General features: G+C 48.4%; 1 protein-coding gene across 8 annotated transcripts in view; it reads left to right on the top strand.

The window, feature by feature from the left end:
• Positions 1-21,594: 21,594 nt before the first annotated feature.
• Positions 21,595-24,014, top strand: part of stam (signal transducing adaptor molecule (SH3 domain and ITAM motif) 1) — a 46,791-nt gene continuing 44,371 nt past the window's right edge. For 7 of the 8 annotated variants that reach the window (XR_016482727.1, XR_016482726.1, XR_016482725.1 and 4 more), the window contains exons 1-2: positions 21,621-21,866; positions 23,532-23,616. Coding sequence is in view for 3 of the 8 variants with exons in the window: in XM_036986804.2 (XP_036842699.1) it covers positions 21,827-21,866; positions 23,532-23,616 (125 nt within the window). In the remaining 5 variants the exon portion in view is untranslated. Of the gene's footprint in view, positions 21,867-23,531; positions 23,617-24,014 lie in introns of all 8 variants that reach the window. The other variant, XM_036986803.2, reaches the window with a different exon arrangement.

The raw sequence follows: 24,014 nt of genomic DNA, 5'->3' as shown, positions 1-24,014 counted from the left end.
GATACAGGACCACTCTAACTGTCTGTATGCTGTCCTGAAGGTCGATATAGGACCACTCTAACTGTCTGTCTGCTGTCCTGAAGGTCGATATAGGACCACTCAAACTATATGTACGCTGTCCTGAAGGTCGATACAGGACCACTCTAACTGTCTGTATGCTTCCCTGAAGGTCGATACAGGACCACTCTAACCGTCTGTACGCTGTCCTGAAGGTCGATACAGGACCACTCTAACTGTCTGTCTGCTGTCCTGAAGGTCGATATAGGACCACTCAAACTATATGTACGCTGTCCTGAAGGTCGATACAGGACCACTCTAACTGTCTGTCTGCTGTCCTGATGGTCGATACAGGACATCTCTGACTGTCTGCTGTCCTGATGGTCGATACAGGACCTCTCTGTCTGTATGCTGTCCTGATGGTCGATATAGGACCGCTCTGACTGTCTGCTGTCCTGAAGGTCGACACAGGACCACTCTGTCTGTCTGCTATCCTGAAGGTCGATTTATATGACCACTCAAACTGTCTGTACGTTGTCCTGAAGGTCGATACAGGACCACTCTAACTGTCTGTATGCTGTCCTGATGGTCGATACAGGACCGCTCTGTTTGTCTGCTGTCCTGAAGGTTGATACAGGACCACTCTGTCTGTATGCTGTCCTGATGGTCGATACAGGACCACTCTGCTAGTATGCTGTCCTGATGGTCGATACAGGAGCGCTCTGACTGTCTGCTGTCCTGATGGTCGATACAGGACCTCTCTGACTGTCTGCTGTCCTGATGGTCGATACAGGACCGCTCTGTCTGTATGCTGTCCTGATGGTTGATACAGGACCGCTCTGACTGTCTGTATGCTGTCCTGAAGGTCGATACAGGACCACTCTACCTGTCTGTCTGCTGTACTGAAGGTCGATACAGGACCACTCTAACCGTCTGTACGCTGTCCTGAAGGTCGATACAGGAAAACTCTAACTGTCTGTCTGCTGTCCTGAAGGTCGATATAGGACCACTCAAGATGTCTGTATGCTGTCCTGAAGGTCGATACAGCACCACTCTGTCTGTCTGCTGTCCTGAAGGTCGATTTATATGACCACTCAAACTGTCTGTACGTTGTCCTGAAGGTCGATACAGGACCACTCTAACTGTCTGTATGCTGTCCTGAAGGTCGACACAGGACCACTCTAACTGTCTGTATGCTGTCCTGAAGGTCGATACAGGACCACTCTAACTGTCTGTCTGCTGTCCTGATGGTCGATACAGGACATCTCTGACTGTCTGCTGTCCTGATGGTCGATACAGGACCTCTCTGTCTGTATGCTGTCCTGATGGTCGATACAGGACCGCTCTGACTGTCTGCTGTCCTGAAGGTCGATACAGGACCATTCTAACTGTCTGTATGCTGTCCTGAAGGTCGATACAGGACCGCTCTAACTGTCTGTACGCTGTCCTGAAGGTCGATACAGGACCACTCTGTCTGTCTGCTGTCCTGAAGGTCGATTTATATGACCACTCAAACTGTCTGTACGTTGTCCTGAAGGTCGATACAGGACCACTCTAACTGTCTGTATGCTGTCCTGATGGTCGATACAGGACAGCTCTGTTTGTCTGCTGTCCTGAAGGTTGATAAGGGACCACTCTGTCTGTATGCTGTCCTGATGGTCGATACAGGACCACTCTGCCTGTATGCTGTCCTGATGGTCGATACAAGAGCGCTCTGACTGTCTGCTGTCCTGATGGTCGATACAGGACCTCTCTGACTGTCTGCTGTCCTGATGGTCGATACAGGACCGCTCTGTCTGTATGCTGTCCTGATGGTTGATACAGGAACGCTCTGACTGTCTGTATGCTGTCCTGAAGGTCGATACAGGACCACTCTAACCATCTGTATGCTGTCCTGAAGGACGATACAGGACCACTCTGTTTGTCTGCTGTCCTGAAGGTTGATACAGGACCACTCTGTCTGTATGCTGTCCTGATGGTCGATACAGGACCACTCTGTCTGTATGCTGTCCTGATGGTCGACACAGGAGCGCTCTGACTGTCCGCTGTCCTGATGGTCGATACAGGACCGCTCTGACTGTCTGCTGTCCTGATGGTCGATACAGGACCTCTCTGACTGTCTGCTGTTCTGATGGTCGATAAAGGACCGCTCTGTCTGTATGCTGTCCTGATGGTCGATACAGGACCGCTCTGACAGTCTGTATACTGTCCTGAAGGTCGATACAGGACCACTCTAACTGTCTGTCTGCTGTCCTGAAGGTCGATTTATATGACTACTCAAACTGTCTGTCTGCTGTCCTGAAGGTCGATACAGGACCATTCTAACTGTCTGTATGCTGTCCTGAAGGTCGATACAGGACCGCTCTAACTGTCTGTACGCTGTCCTGAAGGTCGATACAGGACCACTCTGTCTGTCTGCTGTCCTGAAGGTCGATTTATATGACCACTCAAACTGTCTGTACGTTGTCCTGAAGGTCGATACAGGACCACTCTAACTGTCTGTATGCTGTCCTGATGGTCGATACAGGACAGCTCTGTTTGTCTGCTGTCCTGAAGGTTGATAAGGGACCACTCTGTCTGTATGCTGTCCTGATGGTCGATACAGGACCACTCTGCCTGTATGCTGTCCTGATGGTCGATACAGGAGCGCTCTGACTGTCTGCTGTCCTGATGGTCGATACAGGACCTCTCTGACTGTCTGCTGTCCTGATGGTCGATACAGGACCGCTCTGTCTGTATGCTGTCCTGATGGTTGATACAGGAACGCTCTGACTGTCTGTATGCTGTCCTGAAGGTCGATACAGGACCACTCTAACCATCTGTATGCTGTCCTGAAGGACGATACAGAACCACTCTGTTTGTCTGCTGTCCTGAAGGTTGATACAGGACCACTCTGTCTGTCCGCTGTCCTGATGGTCGATACAGGACCGCTCTGACTGTCTGCTGTCCTGATGGTCGATACAGGACCTCTCTGACTGTCTGCTGTTCTGATGGTCGATAAAGGACCGCTCTGTCTGTATGCTGTCCTGATGGTCGATACAGGACCGCTCTGACAGTCTGTATACTGTCCTGAAGGTCGATACAGGACCACTCTAACTGTCTGTCTGCTGTCCTGAAGGTCGATTTATATGACTACTCAAACTGTCTGTCTGCTGTCCTGAAGGTCGATACAGGACCATTCTAACTGTCTGTATGCTGTCCTGAAGGTCGATACAGGACCGCTCTAACTGTCTGTACGCTGTCCTGAAGGTCGATACAGGACCACTCTGTCTGTCTGCTGTCCTGAAGGTCGATTTATATGACCACTCAAACTGTCTGTACGTTGTCCTGAAGGTCGATACAGGACCACTCTAACTGTCTGTATGCTGTCCTGATGGTCGATACAGGACAGCTCTGTTTGTCTGCTGTCCTGAAGGTTGATAAGGGACCACTCTGTCTGTATGCTGTCCTGATGGTCGATACAGGACCACTCTGCCTGTATGCTGTCCTGATGGTCGATACAGGAGCGCTCTGACTGTCTGCTGTCCTGATGGTCGATACAGGACCTCTGTGACTGTCTGCTGTCCTGATGGTCGATACAGGACCGCTCTGTCTGTATGCTGTCCTGATGGTTGATACAGGAACGCTCTGACTGTCTGTATGCTGTCCTGAAGGTCGATACAGGACCACTCTAACCATCTGTATGCTGTCCTGAAGGACGATACAGAACCACTCTGTTTGTCTGCTGTCCTGAAGGTTGATACAGGACCACTCTGTCTGTATGCTGTCCTGATGGTCGATACAGGACCACTCTGTCTGTATGCTGTCCTGATGGTCGACACAGGAGCGCTCTGACTCTCCGCTGTCCTGATGGTCGATACAGGACCGCTCTGACTGTCTGCTGTCCTGATGGTCGATACAGGACCTCTCTGACTGTCTGCTGTTCTGATGGTCGATAAAGGACCGCTCTGTCTGTATGCTGTCCTGATGGTCGATACAGGACCGCTCTGACAGTCTGTATACTGTCCTGAAGGTCGATACAGGACCACTCTAACTGTCTGTCTGCTGTCCTGAAGGTCGATTTATATGACTACTCAAACTGTCTGTACGTTGTCCTGAAGGTCGATACAGGACCACTCTAACTGTCTGTATGCTGTCCTGAAGGTCGATACAGGACCACTCTGTTTGTCTGCTGTCCTGAAGGTTGATAGAGGACCACTCTGTCTGTATGCTGTCCTGATGGTCGATACAGGACCGCTCTGTCTGTATGCTGTCCTGATGGTCGATACAGGACCGCTCTGACAGTCTGTATACTGTCCTGAAGGTCGATACAGGACCACTCTAACTGTCTGTCTGCTGTCCTGAAGATCGATACAGGACCACTCTAACCGTCTGTACGCTGTCCTGAAGGTCGATACAGGACCACTCTAACTGTCTGTCTGCTGTCCTGAAGGTCGATATAGGACCACTCAAACTATATGTACGCTGTCCTGAAGGTCGATACAGGACCACTCTAACTGTCTGTATGCTGTCCTGAAGGTCGATACAGGACCACTCTAACTGTCTGTCTGCTGTCCTGATGGTCGATACAGGACATCTCTGACTGTCTGCTGTCCTGATGGTCGATACAGGACCTCTCTGTCTGTATGCTGTCCTGATGGTCGATACAGGACCGCTCTGACTGTCTGCTGTCCTGAAGGTCGATACAGGACCACTCTAACTGTCTGTACGCTGTCCTGAAGGTCGATACAGGACCACTCTGTCTGTCTGCTGTCCTGAAGGTCGATTTATATGACCACTCAAACTGTCTGTACGTTGTCCTGAAGGTCGAAACAGGACCACTCTAACTGTCTGTATGCTGTCCTGATGGTCGATACAGGACCGCTCTGTTTGTCTGCTGTCCTGAAGGTTGATACAGGACCACTCTGTCTGTATGCTGTCCTGATGGTCGATACAGGACCACTCTGCCTGTATGCTGTCCTGATGGTCGATACAGGAGCGCTCTGACTGTCTGCTGTCCTGAAGGTCGATACAGGACCTCTCTGACTGTCTGTCTGCTGTCCTGAAGGTCGATACAGGACCACTCTAACCGTCTGTACGCTGTCCTGAAGGTCGATACAGGACAACTCTAACTGTCTGTCTGCTGTCCTGAAGGTCGATATAGGACCACTCAAGCTGTCTGTACGCTGTCCTGAAGGTCGATACAGCACCACTCTGTCTGTCTGCTGTCCTGAAGGTCGATTTATATGACCACTCAAACTGTCTGTACGTTGTCCTGAAGGTCGATACAGGACCACTCTAACTGTCTGTATGCTGTCCTGAAGGTCGATACAGGACCACTCTAACTGTCTGTATGCTGTCCTGAAGGTCGATACAGGACCACTCTAACTGTCTGTCTGCTGTCCTGATGGTCGATACAGGACATCTCTGACTGTCTGCTGTCCTGATGGTCGATACAGGACCTCTCTGTCTGTATGCTGTCCTGATGGTCGATACAGGACCGCTCTGACTGTCTGCTGTCCTGAAGGTCGATACAGGACCATTCTAACTGTCTGTATGCTGTCCTGATGGTCGATACAGGACCGCTCTGTCTGTATGCTGTCCTGATGGTCGATACAGGACCGCTCTGACAGTCTGTATACTGTCCTGAAGGTCGATACAGGACCACTCTAACTGTCTGTCTGCTGTCCTGAAGATCGATACAGGACCACTCTAACCGTCTGTACGCTGTCCTGAAGGTCGATACAGGACCACTCTAACTGTCTGTCTGCTGTCCTGAAGGTCGATATAGGACCACTTAAACTATATGTACGCTGTCCTGAAGGTCGATACAGGACCACTCTAACTGTCTGTATGCTGTCCTGAAGGTCGATACAGGACCACTCCAACTGTCTGTCTGCTGTCCTGATGGTCGATACAGGACATCTCTGACTGTCTGCTGTCCTGATGGTCGATACAGGACCTCTCTGTCTGTATGCTGTCCTGATGGTCGATACAGGACCGCTCTGACTGTCTGCTGTCCTGAAGGTCGATACAGGACCACTCTAACTGTCTATACGCTGTCCTGAAGGTCGATACAGGACCACTCTGTCTGTCTGCTGTCCTGAAGGTCGATTTATATGACCACTCAAACTGTCTGTACGTTGTCCTGAAGGTCGAAACAGGACCACTCTAACTGTCTGTATGCTGTCCTGATGGTCGATACAGGACCGCTCTGTTTGTCTGCTGTCCTGAAGGTTGATACAGGACCACTCTGTCTGTATGCTGTCCTGATGGTCGATACAGGACCACTCTGCCTGTATGCTGTCCTGATGGTCGATACAGGAGCGCTCTGACTGTCTGCTGTCCTGAAGGTCGATACAGGACCTCTCTGACTGTCTGTCTGCTGTCCTGAAGGTCGATACAGGACCACTCTAACCGTCTGTACGCTGTCCTGAAGGTCGATACAGGACAACTCTAACTGTCTGTCTGCTGTCCTGAAGGTCGATATAGGACCACTCAAGCTGTCTGTACGCTGTCCTGAAGGTCGATTTATATGACCACTCAAACTGTCTGTACGTTGTCCTGAAGGTCGATACAGGACCACTCTAACTGTCTGTCTGCTGTCCTGATGGTCGATACAGGACATCTCTGACTGTCTGCTGTCCTGATGGTCGATACAGGACCTCTCTGTCTGTATGCTGTCCTGATGGTCGATACAGGACCGCTCTGACTGTCTGCTGTCCTGAAGGTCGATACAGGACCATTCTAACTGTCTGTATGCTGTCCTGAAGGTCGATACAGGACCGCTCTAACTGTCTGTACGCTGTCCTGAAGGTCGATACAGGACCACTCTGTCTGTCTGCTGTCCTGAAGGTCGATTTATATGACCACTCAAACTGTCTGTACGTTGTCCTGAAGGTCGATACAGGACCACTCTAACTGTCTGTATGCTGTCCTGATGGTCGATACAGGACAGCTCTGTTTGTCTGCTGTCCTGAAGGTTGATAGAGGACCACTCTGTCTGTATGCTGTCCTGATGGTCGATACAGGACCACTCTGCCTGTATGCTGTCCTGATGGTCGATACAGGAGCGCTCTGACTGTCTGCTGTCCTGATGGTCGATACAGGACCTCTCTGACTGTCTGCTGTCCTGATGGTCGATACAGGACCGCTCTGTCTGTATGCTGTCCTGATGGTTGATACAGGACTGCTCTGACTGTCTGTATGCTGTCCTGAAGGTCGATACAGGACCACTCTAACCGTCTGTATGCTGTCCTGAAGGTCGATACAGGACCACTCTGTTTGTCTGCTGTCCTGAAGGTTGATACAGGACCACTCTGTCTGTATGCTGTCCTGATGGTCGATACAGGACCACTCTGTCTGTATGCTGTCCTGATGGTCGACACAGGAGCGCTCTGACTGTCCGCTGTCCTGATGGTCGATACAGGACCGCTCTGACTGTCTGCTGTCCTGATGGTCGATACAGGACCTCTCTGACTGTATGCTGTCCTGATGGTCGATACAGGACCGCTCTGACTGTCTGTATGCTGTCCTGAAGGTCGATACAGGACCACTCTAACTGTCTGTACGCTGTCCTGAAGGTCGACACAGAACCACTCTAACTGTCTGTCTGCTGTCCTGAAGGTCGATATAGGACCACTCAAACTGTCTGTACGCTGTCCTGAAGGTCGATACAGGACCAATCTAACTGTCTGTATGCTGTGCTGAAGGTCGATACAGGACCACTCTAACCGTCTGTACGCTGTCCTGAAGGTCGATACAGGACCACTCTAACTGTCTGTCTGCTGTCCTGAAGGTCGATTTAGGACCACTCAAACTGTCTGTATGCTGTCCTGAAGGTTGATACAGGACCACTCTAACTGTCTGTATGCTGTCCTGAAGGTCGATACAGGACCACTCTAACTGTCTGTCTGCTGTCCTGAAGGTCGATACAGGACCACTCTAACTGTCTGTATGCTGTCCTGAAGGTCGATACAGGACCACTCTAGGACCACTCTGACAGGACCGCTCTGACTGTCTGCTGTCCTGATGGTCGATACAGGATGACTCTGACTTTCTGCTGTCCTGATGGTCGATACAGGACCGCTCTGTCTGTATGCTGTCCTGATGGTCGATACAGGACCGCTCTGACTGTCTGCTGAACTGATGGTTGATACAGGTTGAGTCTGACTGTCTGCTGTCCTGATGGTCTATACAGGACCTCTCTGACTGTCTGCTGTCCTGATGGTCGATACAGGACCACTCTAACTGTCTGTATGCTGTCCTGAAGGTCGATACAGGACCACTCTAACTGTCTGTCTGCTGTCCTGAAGGTCGATACAGGACCCCTCTAACTGTCTGTATGCTGTCCTGAAGGTCGATACAGGACTGCTCTGTCTGTATGCTGTCCTGAAGGTCGATACAGGACCACTCTGTCTGTCTGCTGTCCTGAAGGTCGATTTATATGACCACTCAAACTGTCTGTACGTTGTCCTGAAGGTCGATACAGGACCACTCTAACTGTCTGTATGCTGTCCTGATGGTCGATACAGGACAGCTCTGTTTGTCTGCTGTCCTGAAGGTTGATACAGGACCACTCTGTCTGTATGCTGTCCTGATGGTCGATACAGGACCACTCTGCCTGTATGCTGTCCTGATGGTCGATACAGGAGCGCTCTGACTGTCTGCTGTCCTGATGGTCGATACAGGACCTCTCTGACTGTCTGCTGTCCTGATGGTCGATACAGGACCGCTCTGTCTGTATGCTGTCCTGATGGTTGATACAGGACCGCTCTGACTGTCTGTATGCTGTCCTGAAGGTCGATACAGGACCACTCTAACCGTCTGTATGCTGTCCTGAAGGTCGATACAGGACCACTCTGTTTGTCTGCTGTCCTGAAGGTTGATACAGGACCACTCTGTCTGTATGCTGTCCTGATGGTCGATACAGGACCACTCTGTCTGTATGCTGTCCTGATGGTCGACACAGGAGCGCTCTGACTGTCCGCTGTCCTGATGGTCGATACAGGACCGCTCTGACTGTCTGCTGTCCTGATGGTCGATACAGGACCTCTCTGACTGTATGCTGTCCTGATGGTCGATACAGGACCGCTCTGTCTGTATGCTGTCCTGATGGTCGATACAGGACCGCTCTGACTGTCTGTATGCTGTCCTGAAGGTCGATACAGGACCACTCTAACTGTCTGTACGCTGTCCTGAAGGTCGACACAGAACCACTCTAACTGTCTGTCTGCTGTCCTGAAGGTCGATATAGGACCACTCAAACTGTCTGTACGCTGTCCTGAAGGTCGATACAGGACCAATCTAACTGTCTGTATGCTGTGCTGAAGGTCGATACAGGACCACTCTAACCGTCTGTACGCTGTCCTGAAGGTCGATACAGGACCACTCTAACTGTCTGTCTGCTGTCCTGAAGGTCGATTTAGGACCACTCAAACTGTCTGTATGCTGTCCTGAAGGTTGATACAGGACCACTCTAACTGTCTGTATGCTGTCCTGAAGGTCGATACAGGACCACTCTAACTGTCTGTCTGCTGTCCTGAAGGTCGATACAGGACCACTCTAACTGTCTGTATGCTGTCCTGAAGGTCGATACAGGACCACTCTAGGACCACTCTGACAGGACCGCTCTGACTGTCTGCTGTCCTGATGGTCGATACAGGATGACTCTGACTTTCTGCTGTCCTGATGGTCGATACAGGACCGCTCTGTCTGTATGCTGTCCTGATGGTCGATACAGGACCGCTCTGACTGTCTGCTGAACTGATGGTTGATACAGGTTGAGTCTGACTGTCTGCTGTCCTGATGGTCTATACAGGACCTCTCTGACTGTCTGCTGTCCTGATGGTCGATACAGGACCACTCTAACTGTCTGTATGCTGTCCTGAAGGTCGATACAGGACCACTCTAACTGTCTGTCTGCTGTCCTGAAGGTCGATACAGGACCCCTCTAACTGTCTGTATGCTGTCCTGAAGGTCGATACAGGACTGCTCTGTCTGTATGCTGTCCTGAAGGTCGATACAGGACCACTCTGTCTGTCTGCTGTCCTGAAGGTCGATTTATATGACCACTCTAACTGTCTGTACGTTGTCCTGAAGGTCGAAACAGGACCACTCTAACTGTCTGTATGATGTCCTGAAGGTCGATACAGGACCACTCTAACTGTCTGTCTGCTGTCCTGAAGGTCGATTTAGGACCACTCAAACTGTCTGTACGCTGTCCTGAAGGTTGATACAGGACCACTCTAACTGTCTGTATGCTGTCCTGAAGGTCGATACAGGACCACTCTAACTGTCTGTCTGCTGTCCTGAAGGTCGATACAGGACCACTCTAACTGTCTGTATGCTGTCCTGAAGGTCGATACAGGACCACTCTAGGACCACTCTGACAGGACCGCTCTGACTGTCTGCTGTCCTGATGGTCGATACAGGATGACTCTGACTGTCTGCTGTCCTGATGGTCGATACAGGACCGCTCTGTCTGTATGCTGTCCTGATGGTCGATACAGGACCGCTCTAACTGTCTGCTGTCCTGATGGTCGATACAGGACAACTCTGTCTGTATGCTGTCCTGATGGTCGATACAGGACCGCTCTGACTGTCTGATGTCCTGATGGTCGATACAGGACCACTCTGACTGTCTGCTGAACTGATGGTTGATACAGGATGAGTCTGACTGTCTGCTGTCCTGATGGTCTATACAGGACCTCTCTGACTGTCTGCTGTCCTGATGGTCGATACAGGACCGCTCTGTCTGTATGCTGTCCTGAAGGTCGATACAGGACCACTCTAACTGTCTGTCTGCTCTCCTGAAGGTCGATACAGGACCACTCTAATTGTCTGTCTGCTGTCCTGATGGTCGATACAGGACCACTCTGTCTGTATGCTGTCCTGATGGTTATACAGGACCACTCTGACTGTCTGCTGTACCGATGGTCGATACAGGACCACTCTGTATGTCTGTCTGCTGTCCTGAAGGTCGATACAGGACCACCGTGACTGTCTGGTGTCCTGACGGTCAATACAGGATCACTCTGACTGTCTGCTGTCCTGATGATCAATACAGGATCACTCTGACTGTCTGCTGTCCTGATGGTTGATACAGGACCACTCTGACTGTCTGCTGTCCTGATGGTCGATACAGGACTGCTCTGTCTGTATGCTGTCCTGATGGTCGATACAGGACCGCTCTGTCTGTCTTCTGTCCTGATGGCTGACACAGGACCACTTTGACTGTCTGCTGTCCTGATTGTCAATAAAGGAACACTCTAATTGTTTGGATCATTTCCCGATCGTCGATACAGGACCACTCTGTGTGTCTGCTGTCCTGATGGTCAATACGGGACCACTCTGTCTGCATGCTGTCCTCCATGGTTGATACAGGAAAACCTTGACCGTCTGGTTTCTTGATGGGACCAATCTAACTGTCTGTATGCTGTCCTGATGTTCACCGCTCTGTCTGTCTGCTGTTCTAATGGTCAATACAGGACCACATTGACTGTCTGGTGTCCTGATGGTCGATATAGGACCACGCTATCTGTCTGCTGTCCTGATGGTTGAAACAGGGCTGTGTTATTGTGATACTGTGTTTCTTAGAACACTATCTGCTACAGCAGTTAAACCCTAAAACAAGGTGTTGAATGAATAGTGGATAGAATGGCCGCTCTAACTGTTGTGTCTGTGGGAAAGGCGTGCCGCTAGCGGGACACCTCGACAACATCTGGTGAAATTGCAGAGCGCGAAATTCAAACTACAGAATTATAAATATTTAACTTTCATAAAATCACAAGTGTAATACATCGGGGGGGGGGGGGGGGCGCCAACCCAGACAGGATGACCACAGTTAAATCCTTACCACCTCTCCCTGCTCTCACACTATATATTAGACCCCAAACACAACACGTTCCGACGACCACACATGGTTAATTCTATGCTGGTCAACACGTTCCGAGGACCACACATGCTTAATTCTATTCTGGTCAACATGTTCCCGAGGACCACACATGGTTAATTCTATGCCACGCAACACATTCCGAGGACCACACATTCCCCTGTCAATAACAGGTTATTTCTGCATTCAACATTTGAAAACGTCACCATTTTATAGCATTATGTTTAATAGGCCATTCTCATCTTGTCTCTAGCAGAAGAGTGGACAGGCTCATCTTGTCTCTAGCAGAAGAGTGGACAGGATCATCTTGCCTGTAGAGTGGACAGGCTCATCTTGCCTGTAGAGTGGACAGGCTCATCTTGCCTGTAGAGTGGAACGTCACCATTTTATAGCAGTATGTTTAATAGAGACCAGCTTGGTCAGGACGACTGATGTCCCATTCCTCTTTTTAGAAACACTGGAGAGCTGACGTCTGCCTGCCTGCCTGCCTGCCTGCCTGCCTGCCTGCCTGCCTGCCTGCCTGCCTGCCTGTCTGCCTGCCTGCCTGCCTGCCTGCCTGCCTGCCTGCCTGCCTGCCTGCCTGCCTGCCTGCCTTCCTGCCTGCCTGTCTGTCTGTTAACAGCTCTGTGCTAGTTGTGGTCACTCCACCAGTGGTGAGAGGACATCACGTTCTTTATAGACACCTTATGTATATTTAAAGACATATTCCTGTAAATAGCACTACCGGTTAATAATTGAACAGCTATTTGCTGAAATATATGACTATGGCTGTGTGCTGTGATCTTGGAGCAGGGCAGGAGTCAGGAGATGTAACTACGCTGTATGGCAAGGTTAGTGCAGCTAGGTTGGTATGGCTAGATTGGTACGGCTAGGTTAGTACGGCTAGGTTGGTACGGCTAGGTTAATACGGCTAGGTTGGTACGGCTAGGTTAGTACGGCTAGGTTAGTACGGCTAGGTTGGTACGGCTAGATTGGTACGGCTAGGTCAGTACGGCTAGGTTAGTACGGCTAGGTTGGTACGGCTGGGTAGGTACGGCTAGGTTGGTACGGCTAGGTTGGTACGGCTAGGTCAGTATGGCTAGGTTGGTATGGCTAGGTTGGTATGGCTAGCTTAGTAAGACTGGGTTAGTACGGCTATGTTGGTATGGCTAGGTTGGTACGGCTAGCTTAGTAAGGCTGGGTTAGTACGGCTAGGTTGAGGCTGAGAATGTACACAACTACAGTAGATATATTTTATGTGCAGGTTACAGAGCTGACACAACAATAACTACTTAAATTCCATTACAGTCATTAACTCTGTCTCGTAGACAGGACAGGCTCATTTTGTCTGTAAAGTGGACAATCTCATCTTCTTTGTTTCAGCAGAGTGGAACGGCTCATATTGTCTTTAGCAATAGAATGGTAAGGCACATCTTGTCTGTAGAGTGGACAGGCTGGTCTTGTCTGTAGAGTGGAAAGGCTGGTCTTGTCTGTAGAGTGGACAGGCACATCTTGTCTGTGGAGTGGGCAGGTTCATCTTGTATGTAGAGTGGCCAGGTTCATCTTGTATGTAGAGTGGCCAGGCTCATCTTGTCTGTAGAGTGGCCAGGCTGGTCTTGTCTGTAGAGTGGACAGGCTGGTCTTGTCTGTAGAGTGGACAGGCTGGTCTTGTCTGTAGAGTGGACAGGCTGGTCTTGTCTGTAGAGTGGACAAGCTGGTCTTGTCTGTAGAGTGGACAGGTTCATCTTGTCTGTAGAGTGGACAGGCACATCTTGTCTGTAGAATGGACAGGTTCATCTTGTCTGTAGTCTGGACAGGTTCAACTTGTCTGTGGAGTGGACAGGTTCATCTTGTCTGTGGAGTGGACAGGTTCATCTTGTCTGTGGAGTGGACAGGTTAATCTTGTCTGTAGAGTGGCCAGGCTCATCTTGTCTGTAGAGTGGACAGGCTGGTCTTGTCTGTAGAGTGGCCAGGCTGGTCTTGTCTGTAGAGTGGACCGGCTGGTCTTGTCTGTAGAGTGGACAGGCTGGTCTTGTCTGTAGAGTGGATAGGCTGGTCTTGTCTGTAAAATGGACAGGTTCATCTTGTCTGTGTAGTGGACAGGTTCATCTTGTCTGTGGAGTGGACAGGCTCATCTTGTCTGTAGAGTGGACAGGCACATCTTGTCTGTAGAGTGGACAGGCACATCTTGTCTGTGGAGTGGACAGGTTCATCTTGTCTGTGGAGTGGACAGGCACATCTTGTCTGTAGAGTGGACAGGTTAATCTTGTCTGTAGAGTGGCCAGGCTCATCTTGTCTGTAGAGTGGACAGGTTATTCTTGTCTGTAGAGTGGACAGGCTGGTCTTGTCTGTAGAGTGGACAGGTTATTATTGTCTGTAGAGTGGACAGGTTATTATTGTCTGTAGAGTGGACAGGTTAATCTTGTCTGTAGAGTGGCCAGGCTCGTCTTGTCTGTAGAGTGGCCAGGCTGGTCTTGTCTGTAGACTGGACAGGCTGGTCTTGTCTGTAGAGTGGACAGGCTGGTCTTGTCAGTAGACTGGACAGGTTCATCTTGTCTGTAGACTGGACAGGCTCATCTTGTCTGTAGACTGGACAGGCTCATCTTGTCTGTAGACTGGACAGGCACATCTTGTCTGTGGAGTGGATGGGCACATCTTGTCTGTGGAGTGGACAGGCTCATCTTGTCTGTAGAGTGGCCAGACTCGTCTTGTCTGTAGAGTGGACAGGTTCATCTTGTCAGTAGACTGGCCAGGTTCATCTTGTCTGTAGAGTGGAAGGTTTCATCTTGTCTGTAGACTGGACAGGCTCATCTTGTCTGTAGTCTGGACAGCTTCATCTTGTCTGTAGTCTGGACAGCTTCATCTTGTCTGTAGAGTGGCCAGGCTGGTCTTGTCTGTAGAGTGGCCAGGCTGGTCTTGTCTGTAGAGTGGACAGGCTGGTCTTGTCTGTAGAGTGGACAGGCTGGTCTTGTCTGTATAGTGGACAGGCTGGTCTTGTCTGTAGAGTGGACAGGCTGGTCTTGTCTGTAGAGTGGACAGGTTCATCTTGTCTGTAGAGTGGACAGGTTCATCTTGTCAGTAGACTGGCCAGGTTCATCTTGTCTGTAGACTGTCCAGGTTCATCTTGTCTGTAGTCTGGACAGGCTCATCTTGTCTGTAGACTGGACAGGCTTATCTTGTCTGTGGAGTGGACAGTAAATTTTATCAGCATATCGATTGCGCAACCAGGGGTGGAAAGACCTTGGATCATTGTTACTCTAACTTCCGCGACGCATATAAGGCCCTGCCACGCCCCCCTTTCGGAAAAGCTGACCACGACTCCATTTTGTTGATCCCTGCCTACAGACAGAAACTAAAACAAGAGGCTCCCACGCTGAGGTCTGTCCAACGCTGGTCCGACCAAGCTGACTCCACACTCCAAGACTGCTTCCACCACGTGGACTGGGACATGTTTCGTATTGCGTCAGACAACAACATTGACGAATACGCTGATTCGGTGTGTGAGTTCATTAGAACGTGCGTTGAAGATGTCGTTCCCATAGCAACGATTAAAACATTCCCTAACCAGAAACCGTGGATTGATGGCAGCATTCGCGTGAAACTGAAAGCGTGAACCACTGATTTTAATCAGGGCAAGGTGTCTGGTAACATGACCGAATACAAACAGTGCAGCTATTCCCTCCGCAAGGCTATCAAACAAGCTAAGCGTCAGTACAGAGACAAAGTAGAATCTCAATTCAACGGCTCAGACACAAGAGGCATGTGGCAGGGTCTACAGTCAATCACGGACTACAGGAAGAAATCCAGCCCAGTCACGGACCAGGATGTCCTGCTCCCAGGCAGACTAAATAACTTTTTTGCCCGCTTTGAGGACAATACAGTGCCACTGACACGGCCTGCAACGAAAACATGCGGTCTCTCCTTCACTGCAGCCTAGGTGAGACATTTAAACGTGTTAACCCTCGCAAGGCTGCAGGCCCAGACGGCATCCCCAGCCGCGCCCTCAGAGCATGCGCAGACCAGCTGGCCGGTGTGTTTACGGACATATTCAATCAATCCCTATACCAGTCTGCTGTTCCCACATGCTTCAAGAGGGCCACCATTGTTCCTGTTCCCAAGAAAGCTAAGGTAACTGAGCTAAACGACTACCGCCCCGTAGCACTCACTTCCGCCATCATGAAGTGCTTTGAGAGACTAGTCAAGGACCATATCACCTCCACCCTACCTGACACCCTAGACCCACTCCAATTTGCTTACCGCCCAAATAGGTCCACAGACGATGCAATCTCAACCACACTGCACACCGACCTAACCCATCTGGACAAGAGGAATACCTATGTGAGAATGCTGTTCATTGACTACAGCTCGGCATTCAACACCATAGTACCCTCCAAGCTCGTCATCAAGCTCGAGACCCTGGGTCTCGACCCCGCCCTGTGCAACTGGGTACTGGACTTCCTGACGGGCCGCCCCCAGGTGGTGAGGGTAGGCAACAACATCTCCTCCCCGCTGATCCTCAACACTGGGGCCCCACAAGGGTGCGTTCTGAGCCCTCTCCTGTACTCCCTGTTCACCCACGACTGCGTGGCCACGCACGCCTCCAACTCAATCATCAAGTTTGCGGACGACACAACAGTGGTAGGCTTGATTACCAACAACGACGAGACGGCCTACAGGGAGGAGGTGAGGGCCCTCGGAGTGTGGTGTCAGGAAAATAACCTCACACTCAACGTCAACAAAACTAAGGAGATGATTGTGGACTTCAGGAAACAGCAGAGGGAACACCCCCCTATCCACATCGATGGAACAGTAGTGGAGAGGGTAGCAAGTTTTAAGTTCCTCGGCATACACATCACAGACAAACTGAATTGGTCCACTCACACAGACAGCATTGTGAAGAAGGCGCAGCAGCGCCTCTTCAACCTCAGGAGGCTGAAGGAATTCGGCTTGTCACCAAAAGCACTCACAAACTTCTACAGATGCACAATCGAGAGCATCCTGGCGGGCTGTATCACCGCCTGGTACGGCAACTGCTCCGCCCTCAACCGTAAGGCTCTCCAGAGGGTGGTGAGGTCTGCACAACGCATCACCGGGGGCAAACTACCTGCCCTCCAGGACACCTACACCACCCGATGTCACAGGAAGGCCATAAAGATCATCAAGGACATCAACCACCCGAGCCACTGCCTGTTCACCCCGCTATCATCCAGAAGGCGAGGTCAGTACAGGTGCATCAAAGCTGGGACCGAGAGACTGAAAAACAGCTTCTATCTCAAGGCCATCAGACTGTTAAACAGCCACCACTAACATTGAGTGGCTGCTGCCAACACACTGACACTGACTCAACTCCAGCCACTTTAATAATGGGAATTGATGGGAAATGATGTAAATATATCACTAGCCACTTTAAACAATGCTACCTTATATAATGTTACTTACCCTACACTATTCATCTCATATGCATACGTATATACTGTACTCTATATCATCGACGGTATCCTTATGTAATACATGTATCACTAGCCACTTTAACTATGCCACTTTGTTTACATACTCATCTCATATGTATATACTGTACTCGATACCATCTACTGTATCTTGCCTATGCTGCTCTGTACCATCACTCATTCATATATTCTTATGTACATATTCTTTATCCCCTTACACTGTGTACAAGACAGTAGTTTTGGAATTGTTAGTTAGATTACTTGTTGGTTATTACTGCATTGTCGGAACTAGAAGCACAAGCATTTCGCTACACTCGCATTAACATCTGCTAACCATGTGTATGTGACAAATACAATTTGATTTGATTTGATTTGATTTGTAGTTACAGGTTAATTTTGTCTGTAGAGTCGATTGGTTAATATTTTCTGTAGAGGTAGACTTGAGAGGTTCATCTTGTCTGTAGACTGGACAGGTCAGTCTTGTCTGTTGCGTGAACAGGCTCATCTAGTCTTTAGCAGTAGAGTGGACTATCTTATCTTGTCTGTAACAGTCGATTGGACAGGCTCAAATGGTTTGTCGATTGGAAAGGCTCACCTTGTCTGTAGAGTCGACAGGCTCATCTTGTCTGTGGACAGGCTCATTTTGTCTCTATTAGTACAGTCAACAAGCTCGTCTTGTATCTAGAGTACACAGGCTCTTCTTGATTGTAAGGTGGATTGGCTCATCTTGTCTGTAGAGTAGACAGGCTCATCTCATTTGCTGAGCAGTTTTCATACCAGGGGGTGATGCAACCGGTCAGGATGGTCTCGATTGTGCAGCTGTAGATCTTTTTGTGGATCTGTGGACCAATGCCAAATCTTTTCAGTCTCCTGGGGGGGAAAAGGTGTTGTCGTTTCATCTTCACGACTGTCTTGGTGTGTTTGGACCATGATAGTTTGTTGGAGATGTGGACACCAAGGAACTTGGTCTTGCTCACATTGAGGGAGAAGGTGTTGTCCTGGCACCACAATGCCAGGTCTCTGACGACCTCCCCATAGTTTGTCTCATTGTTGTCGTTGATCAGGCACTGTTGTATCGTCAGCAAACGTAGTGATGGTGTTGGAGTTGTGTTTGGCCACGCAGTCATGGGTGAACAAGGAGTACAGGAGGGGACTAAGCACGCACCCCTGAGGGTTCCCAGTGTTGAGGATCAACGTTGCAGATGTGTTGTTGCCTACCTTTACCACCTGGAGGTCTACCTTTACCACCTACCTTTACCATCAGGAAGGCCAGGATCGTAGACATGTTGTTGAACGCTAAGCTCAATCACTGGGGCCAAGCTTCCTGCCATCCAGGACCTATATACTAGTTGGCATCAGAGCAAAGCCCAAGAAATTGTAAAAGACTCCAGTCATCCAAGTCAAAGACAGTTCTCTCTGCTATCGCACAGCAAGCGGTACCGGAGCTTCTACCCCCAAGTCATAAGACTGCCGAACAATTAATAAAATGGCCACCCGGACTATTTACATTGACCCCCCCCCCCCATACTTGTATTGACTCTGCTGCTACTCTCTGTTTATTATTTATCCTCTGTGGAGATGGGTGAACCTTCCAGAAGGAGAACCATCTATGCAGCCCTCCACCAATCAGGCCTTTATGGTAGAGTGGCCAGACAGACGCCACTCCTCAGTAAAAGGCACATGATAGCCCTCTTGGAGTTTGCCAAAAGGCACCTAAAGGACTCTGAAGTCCATGAGAAACAAGATTATCTGGTCTGATGAAACCAAGATTGAACTCTTTGGCATGAATGCCAAGCGTCACATCTGGAGGAAACCTGGCACCATCTCTACAGTGAAGCACGGTGGTGGCAGCATTATGCTGTTGGGATGTTTTTCAGCATCAGGGACTGGGAGACTAGTCAGGATCGAGGGAAAGATTAATGGAGCAAAGTACAGAGAGATCCTTGATGAAAACCTGCTCCAAAGCGCTCAGGACCTCAGAATGGGGTGAAGGTTCACCTTCCAACATGACAATGACACTAAGCACACAGCAAGACAATGCAGGTTTGGCTTCAGAACAAGTCTCTGAATGTCCTTGAGTGACCCAACCAGAGCCCGGACTTGAGCCCGATCAAACATCTCTCGAGAGACTGGAAAATAGCTGTGCAGCAACGCTCCCCATCCAACCTGACAAAGCTTGAGAGGATCTGCAGAGAGGAATAAAAGAAACTCTCCAGATACAGGTTTGCCAAGCTTGTAGCGTCATACCCAAGAAGACTTGAGGCTGTAATCGCTGTCAAAGGTGCTTCAACAAAGTACTAGTAGAGTAAAGGGTCTGAATAGTTGTGTAATTTTTAATACATTATCAAAAAATTCTAAATAATATATTTTTTTGTCATTATGGGGTATTATGTGTAGATAAGGAGAAAAAAACGATGTAATCAATTTTAGAATAAGGTTGCAACGTAACATAATGTGGAAAAAGTCCAGGCGTCTGAATACTTTCCGAATGCACTGTATATGGTTGAATCATCCGCATACATGGACACACATGCTTTGTTTAATACCAGTGGCAGGTCATTGGTGAAAAGAGTAGAGGGTCTAGTGAGCTGGCCTGCAGTACACCAACTTTACATGTTTGACATTAGAGAAGCTTCCATTAAAGAAAACCCTTAGATATTAGATAGATAGCTCTGAATGCATGATATGGCAAAGGTTGAAAAAAGCCAGAACTGATTAAAACATTGTTTCTGATGTAATTTGTCATTATTGTGTCATATATACAATACACACAGTAGACACACTGAATCAATACGTTAGGCTGTACAGTCCAATATGAATCAATAGGTTAGGCTGTACAGTCCTGCATGAATATGCAATATACACAATAGACTGACTGGAAAGGTGATTTACCACAATCAAAGTCCTGCAAAAAGAGCCAAGAAACTAATTGTGTGTACACTCTACCCAGTCGTGTTCTGTGGGTGTCACTGTGTAGGCTGAAACCCAATTTCACAGGTGCACAATCCATAGCTGAAGCTGTACAGTGCATATCATTCTTCTCTCAAACTCCCTACAGTTTTTAGCCATTAGCTTCACCCACAACTTCCTAATGTGAACTACTATCCCGATGCTGTGTTTTAACATTTACAAATGTCAATAATCATCGCTTTTAAAGCATATAACCCTTATCTTTCATCCACAAGAAAGAATCCTTCAACTAAAAAATATACACTTACTGTAGCAGTTACAGATCCATACAGCTATTGAACCTCCATCCTACTAAACTACACTGTAGCAGTTACAGATCCATACAGCTATGGAGCCTTATCCTACTAAACTACACTGTAGCAGTTACAGATCCACTGTCACAAAATAAAGGTCTCCTTATTGTCCCTAGAATTTCTAAGCAAAAAACTGGAGGCAGGGCTTTCTCCTATAGAGCTCAATTTTTATGGAATGTCTATCCATGTGAGAGACGCAGACTCGGTCTCGGCCCTACGTCTTTGTTGAAGACTCATCTCTTCAGTAGTTCCTATGATTAGTTCCTCTGATTGAGTGTAGTCTGGCCCAGGGGTGCGAAGGTGAACGACAAGGCACTGAAGTGAGGAACCGCCCTTGTTTTGGGTCTCTTTCAGTATCACATCCGGCTGTGATTGGGAGTCCCATAGGTCCCATTTGTTCTTAACTGACTTGCCTAGTTAAATAAAGGTTAAATAATAAAATAATACATTCTCTGCCTCTGACCCGATCACGGGAGCTGAGTAACTGGCTTACTAGTGCTCTTCCATGCCATCCCCAGGAGGGATGCATCACTTTGTGCCAGGCTTTTTTCGCTATATTCGACTTGAGTGGGTTGAGTCACTGACATTCCTGCCCGGTTTTGTGCCTCCTCGGGCTCATGTGTTGGATGAGATCTTAGTGGGCTATGCTCAGCCTTGTCTCAGGGTAGTCAGTTGGTGGTCTGTTGATATCCCTCTAGTGGTGTGGGGGCTGTGCTTTGGCAAAGTGGGTGGAGTTGTATCCTGCCTGTTTGGCCCTATCCGGGGGTAGTGTCGGACAGGGCCACAGTGTCCCCCTACCCCCGTCTCAGCCTCAATGCTGCAATAGTAGAGTATGCCCCCAATGCAATTCTGAATTCAAATACATCCAGTGCAATTTCAACTAATAACTGTCTTTATGTTGAATGTATATAACAACATTCCAACCTTGTTTAGCATTATTTAGTCCAATTGTGGCATGATTGCACAATTGTTATCCGTTTGTGTCAGTTTCAATGGGGAACTTTTAGTTTGAAGGCGAACCCCAGAAGTCCATTTTAGTCGGTCACGTGAACGTCTATGTTCAGAACGCAGTGATGTCCGTTACCCAGAATGCATCGTTTGTTGCTGGCTGATCGAGGACTGACTGACTGCCTGGCTAGCTAGCTGGCTACTACATATGCCCTACTTTCTGTACTAGCTATGCGTTTTAATGTAATAACTAACGTTAGTGAATAGCCGAGTGAAACGAATAAGAGAACTACAACACTGTGGTTGATATAATTGCGGTAATGCCTCTCTTCACGTCCAATCCATTTGAGCAAGATGTTGGTAAGTTGTGAACGTTGACGTTGGCTACACTAACGCTTCGGCTTTGTTTGTGCATTGCTAGCTATTACTTAGTACCTGAACGTTATCCAGGTCTTGAGTTGATTTTCCTCACGTAGCTAGTTAACGTTAGCGGCACGTCGTCTTAAGTTTTGTAGCCGTAGCTAGCTAACACCCTTCTTTAGTTAACTAGCTTGTTAGTTAGCTGACTGGCAGTCAACATGGCTACATAACCTTAGCCAGTAAGAGCAATGGGGATAGCCTATTCACTAGCTAACTACTGAAGTGTTGTTAGCCAGACACCTGGCCCCGGTAATGTTGATAAAGTTAGACCATTTTGATAAGCGACAGTAAAGATGTTAACTAGCAGCAAACTGATGCTCCATGGTGCCAGACGGAGAAGATGACGTTGCATTTTATCTGCAGCTACAAAACATCAGCTACACTAGATGCCACTACAATGACTAACTAACTATGCAGGCAAAGAAGCTAAACACGTTGCTAACGTTAACTTGGATGTGTGTGTATCAAGCATAGGTTAGTGAAGGGGTTAGCTATCTAGCTATGGTAGCTTGCAAGCTAACTATCGCCAGGTCAAAGGATGGACATGAGGACTTTTTGGATTTGACCATGAGGACTTTTTGGAAGACGTAGCTACACAGGAGAAGATGAGACTGGAAGAGATGTTATTGACAACACTGGAAGGGGATTAGAAATGTTCCTCTCGCTAAATTATAGCCCTTGTCATGGTGTAGTAGCCTATTCTGAATGATTTAATTTGTTTCTGAACAGACGGCAGTAATTCTATGGCTTTGGCAAGTATATTTAAATGTGTCAGGGGTGCCGCAATTCGTTCAGAACCCTTGGCGTGGATTAAATAAGGAAATAAATGATAAAAGTGCAACGAGAGAGATGAGATGCAGGCTCATGTCTATCAGAGTAGAAAGAAGGAGAGATGTTATAGAACATATGTAAATAGTCCGGTGGCCATTTGATTAATTGTTCAGCAGTTTATGGCTTGGGGTAGAAGCTATTAAGGAGCCTTTTGGTCCTAGACTTGGCGCTCCGGTACCGCGTGCCATAGGTTACAATTTTTTACGAAGCACCTGCAGTGCTTAATTAGAGCCGGATCAGGTTCCGGCACCTCCACGTTTTGGACTGTTTTGTTTCTAAACATGGTGGCTGGAGAATTAACTAAGAGAGAACTCAAATGAACTTTGATCGCTTTTATTAAACATGTTACGTTGCAAAAATGTGAAAATTATTTATTGGGCCAGTAGAGGTACGGGATCCAGCCAATTATGTTTAGAAACAAAACAGTCCAAAACGTGGAGGTGCCGGAACCTGATCCGGCTCTAATTAAGCACTGCAGGTGCTTCGTAAACAACAGGTGTAGACTAACAGTGAAATGCTTTCTTAAGGCCCTTCCCAACAATGAAGAGATAGTTGAACAAATGTAAAAAATAATAACCCAGGGAATAAATAGAAAAATAATAACATAAGGAATAAATACATGTTGAGTAACTGATGCACCATATCTGGTTAGAACTCTGGCTCTAGATGTGACAAGTGGTTCCCCACATTATCTGACTGCCACCCTAAATGGATTTGTTTGTGTTATAGCCTACTTCAGCAGTGAGCTAATGTTTTGTGTTTGTTGTTCTTCAGAGAAAGCCACCAGTGAGATGAACACAGCGGAGGACTGGGGCCTCATCCTGGACCTTTGTGATAAGATAGGACAGTCTCGCTCTGGGTCAGTTACACATGTCAATCAATTATATGTATACTGTATATCCAGATGGGGCAGTCTCCTAGCGGGTCAGTAATAAGATGGGGCAGTCTCCTAGCGGGTCAGTAATAAGATGGGGCAGTCTCCTAGCGGGTCAGTAATAAGATGGGGCAGTCTTCTAGCGGGTCAGTAATAAGATGGGGCAGTCTCCTAGCGGGTCAGTAATAAGAGTATGTATGTCTAGGAGTAGGCCACATGAAGGTGTGATCTTTGTAATAAAAATGTGTTGATGAATATTAGTGTGTTGTTGATGTTAGTTTGGACACACCTACTCTTTCAAGGGGTTTTCTTTATTTTTACTATTTTCTACATTGTAGAATAAAAGTGAAGACATCAGCAAATATGAAATAACACATGTATTC

The sequence above is a fragment of the Oncorhynchus mykiss genome, chromosome 8, assembly GCF_057628025.1.
Source record: "Oncorhynchus mykiss isolate SJ-2025 chromosome 8, ASM5762802v1, whole genome shotgun sequence".
In the NCBI taxonomy this organism is placed as follows: Eukaryota; Metazoa; Chordata; class Actinopteri; order Salmoniformes; family Salmonidae; genus Oncorhynchus; species Oncorhynchus mykiss.
The sequence above is the reverse complement of the archived record's forward strand: the minus strand, read 5'-3'. Positions and strand labels throughout refer to the sequence as shown.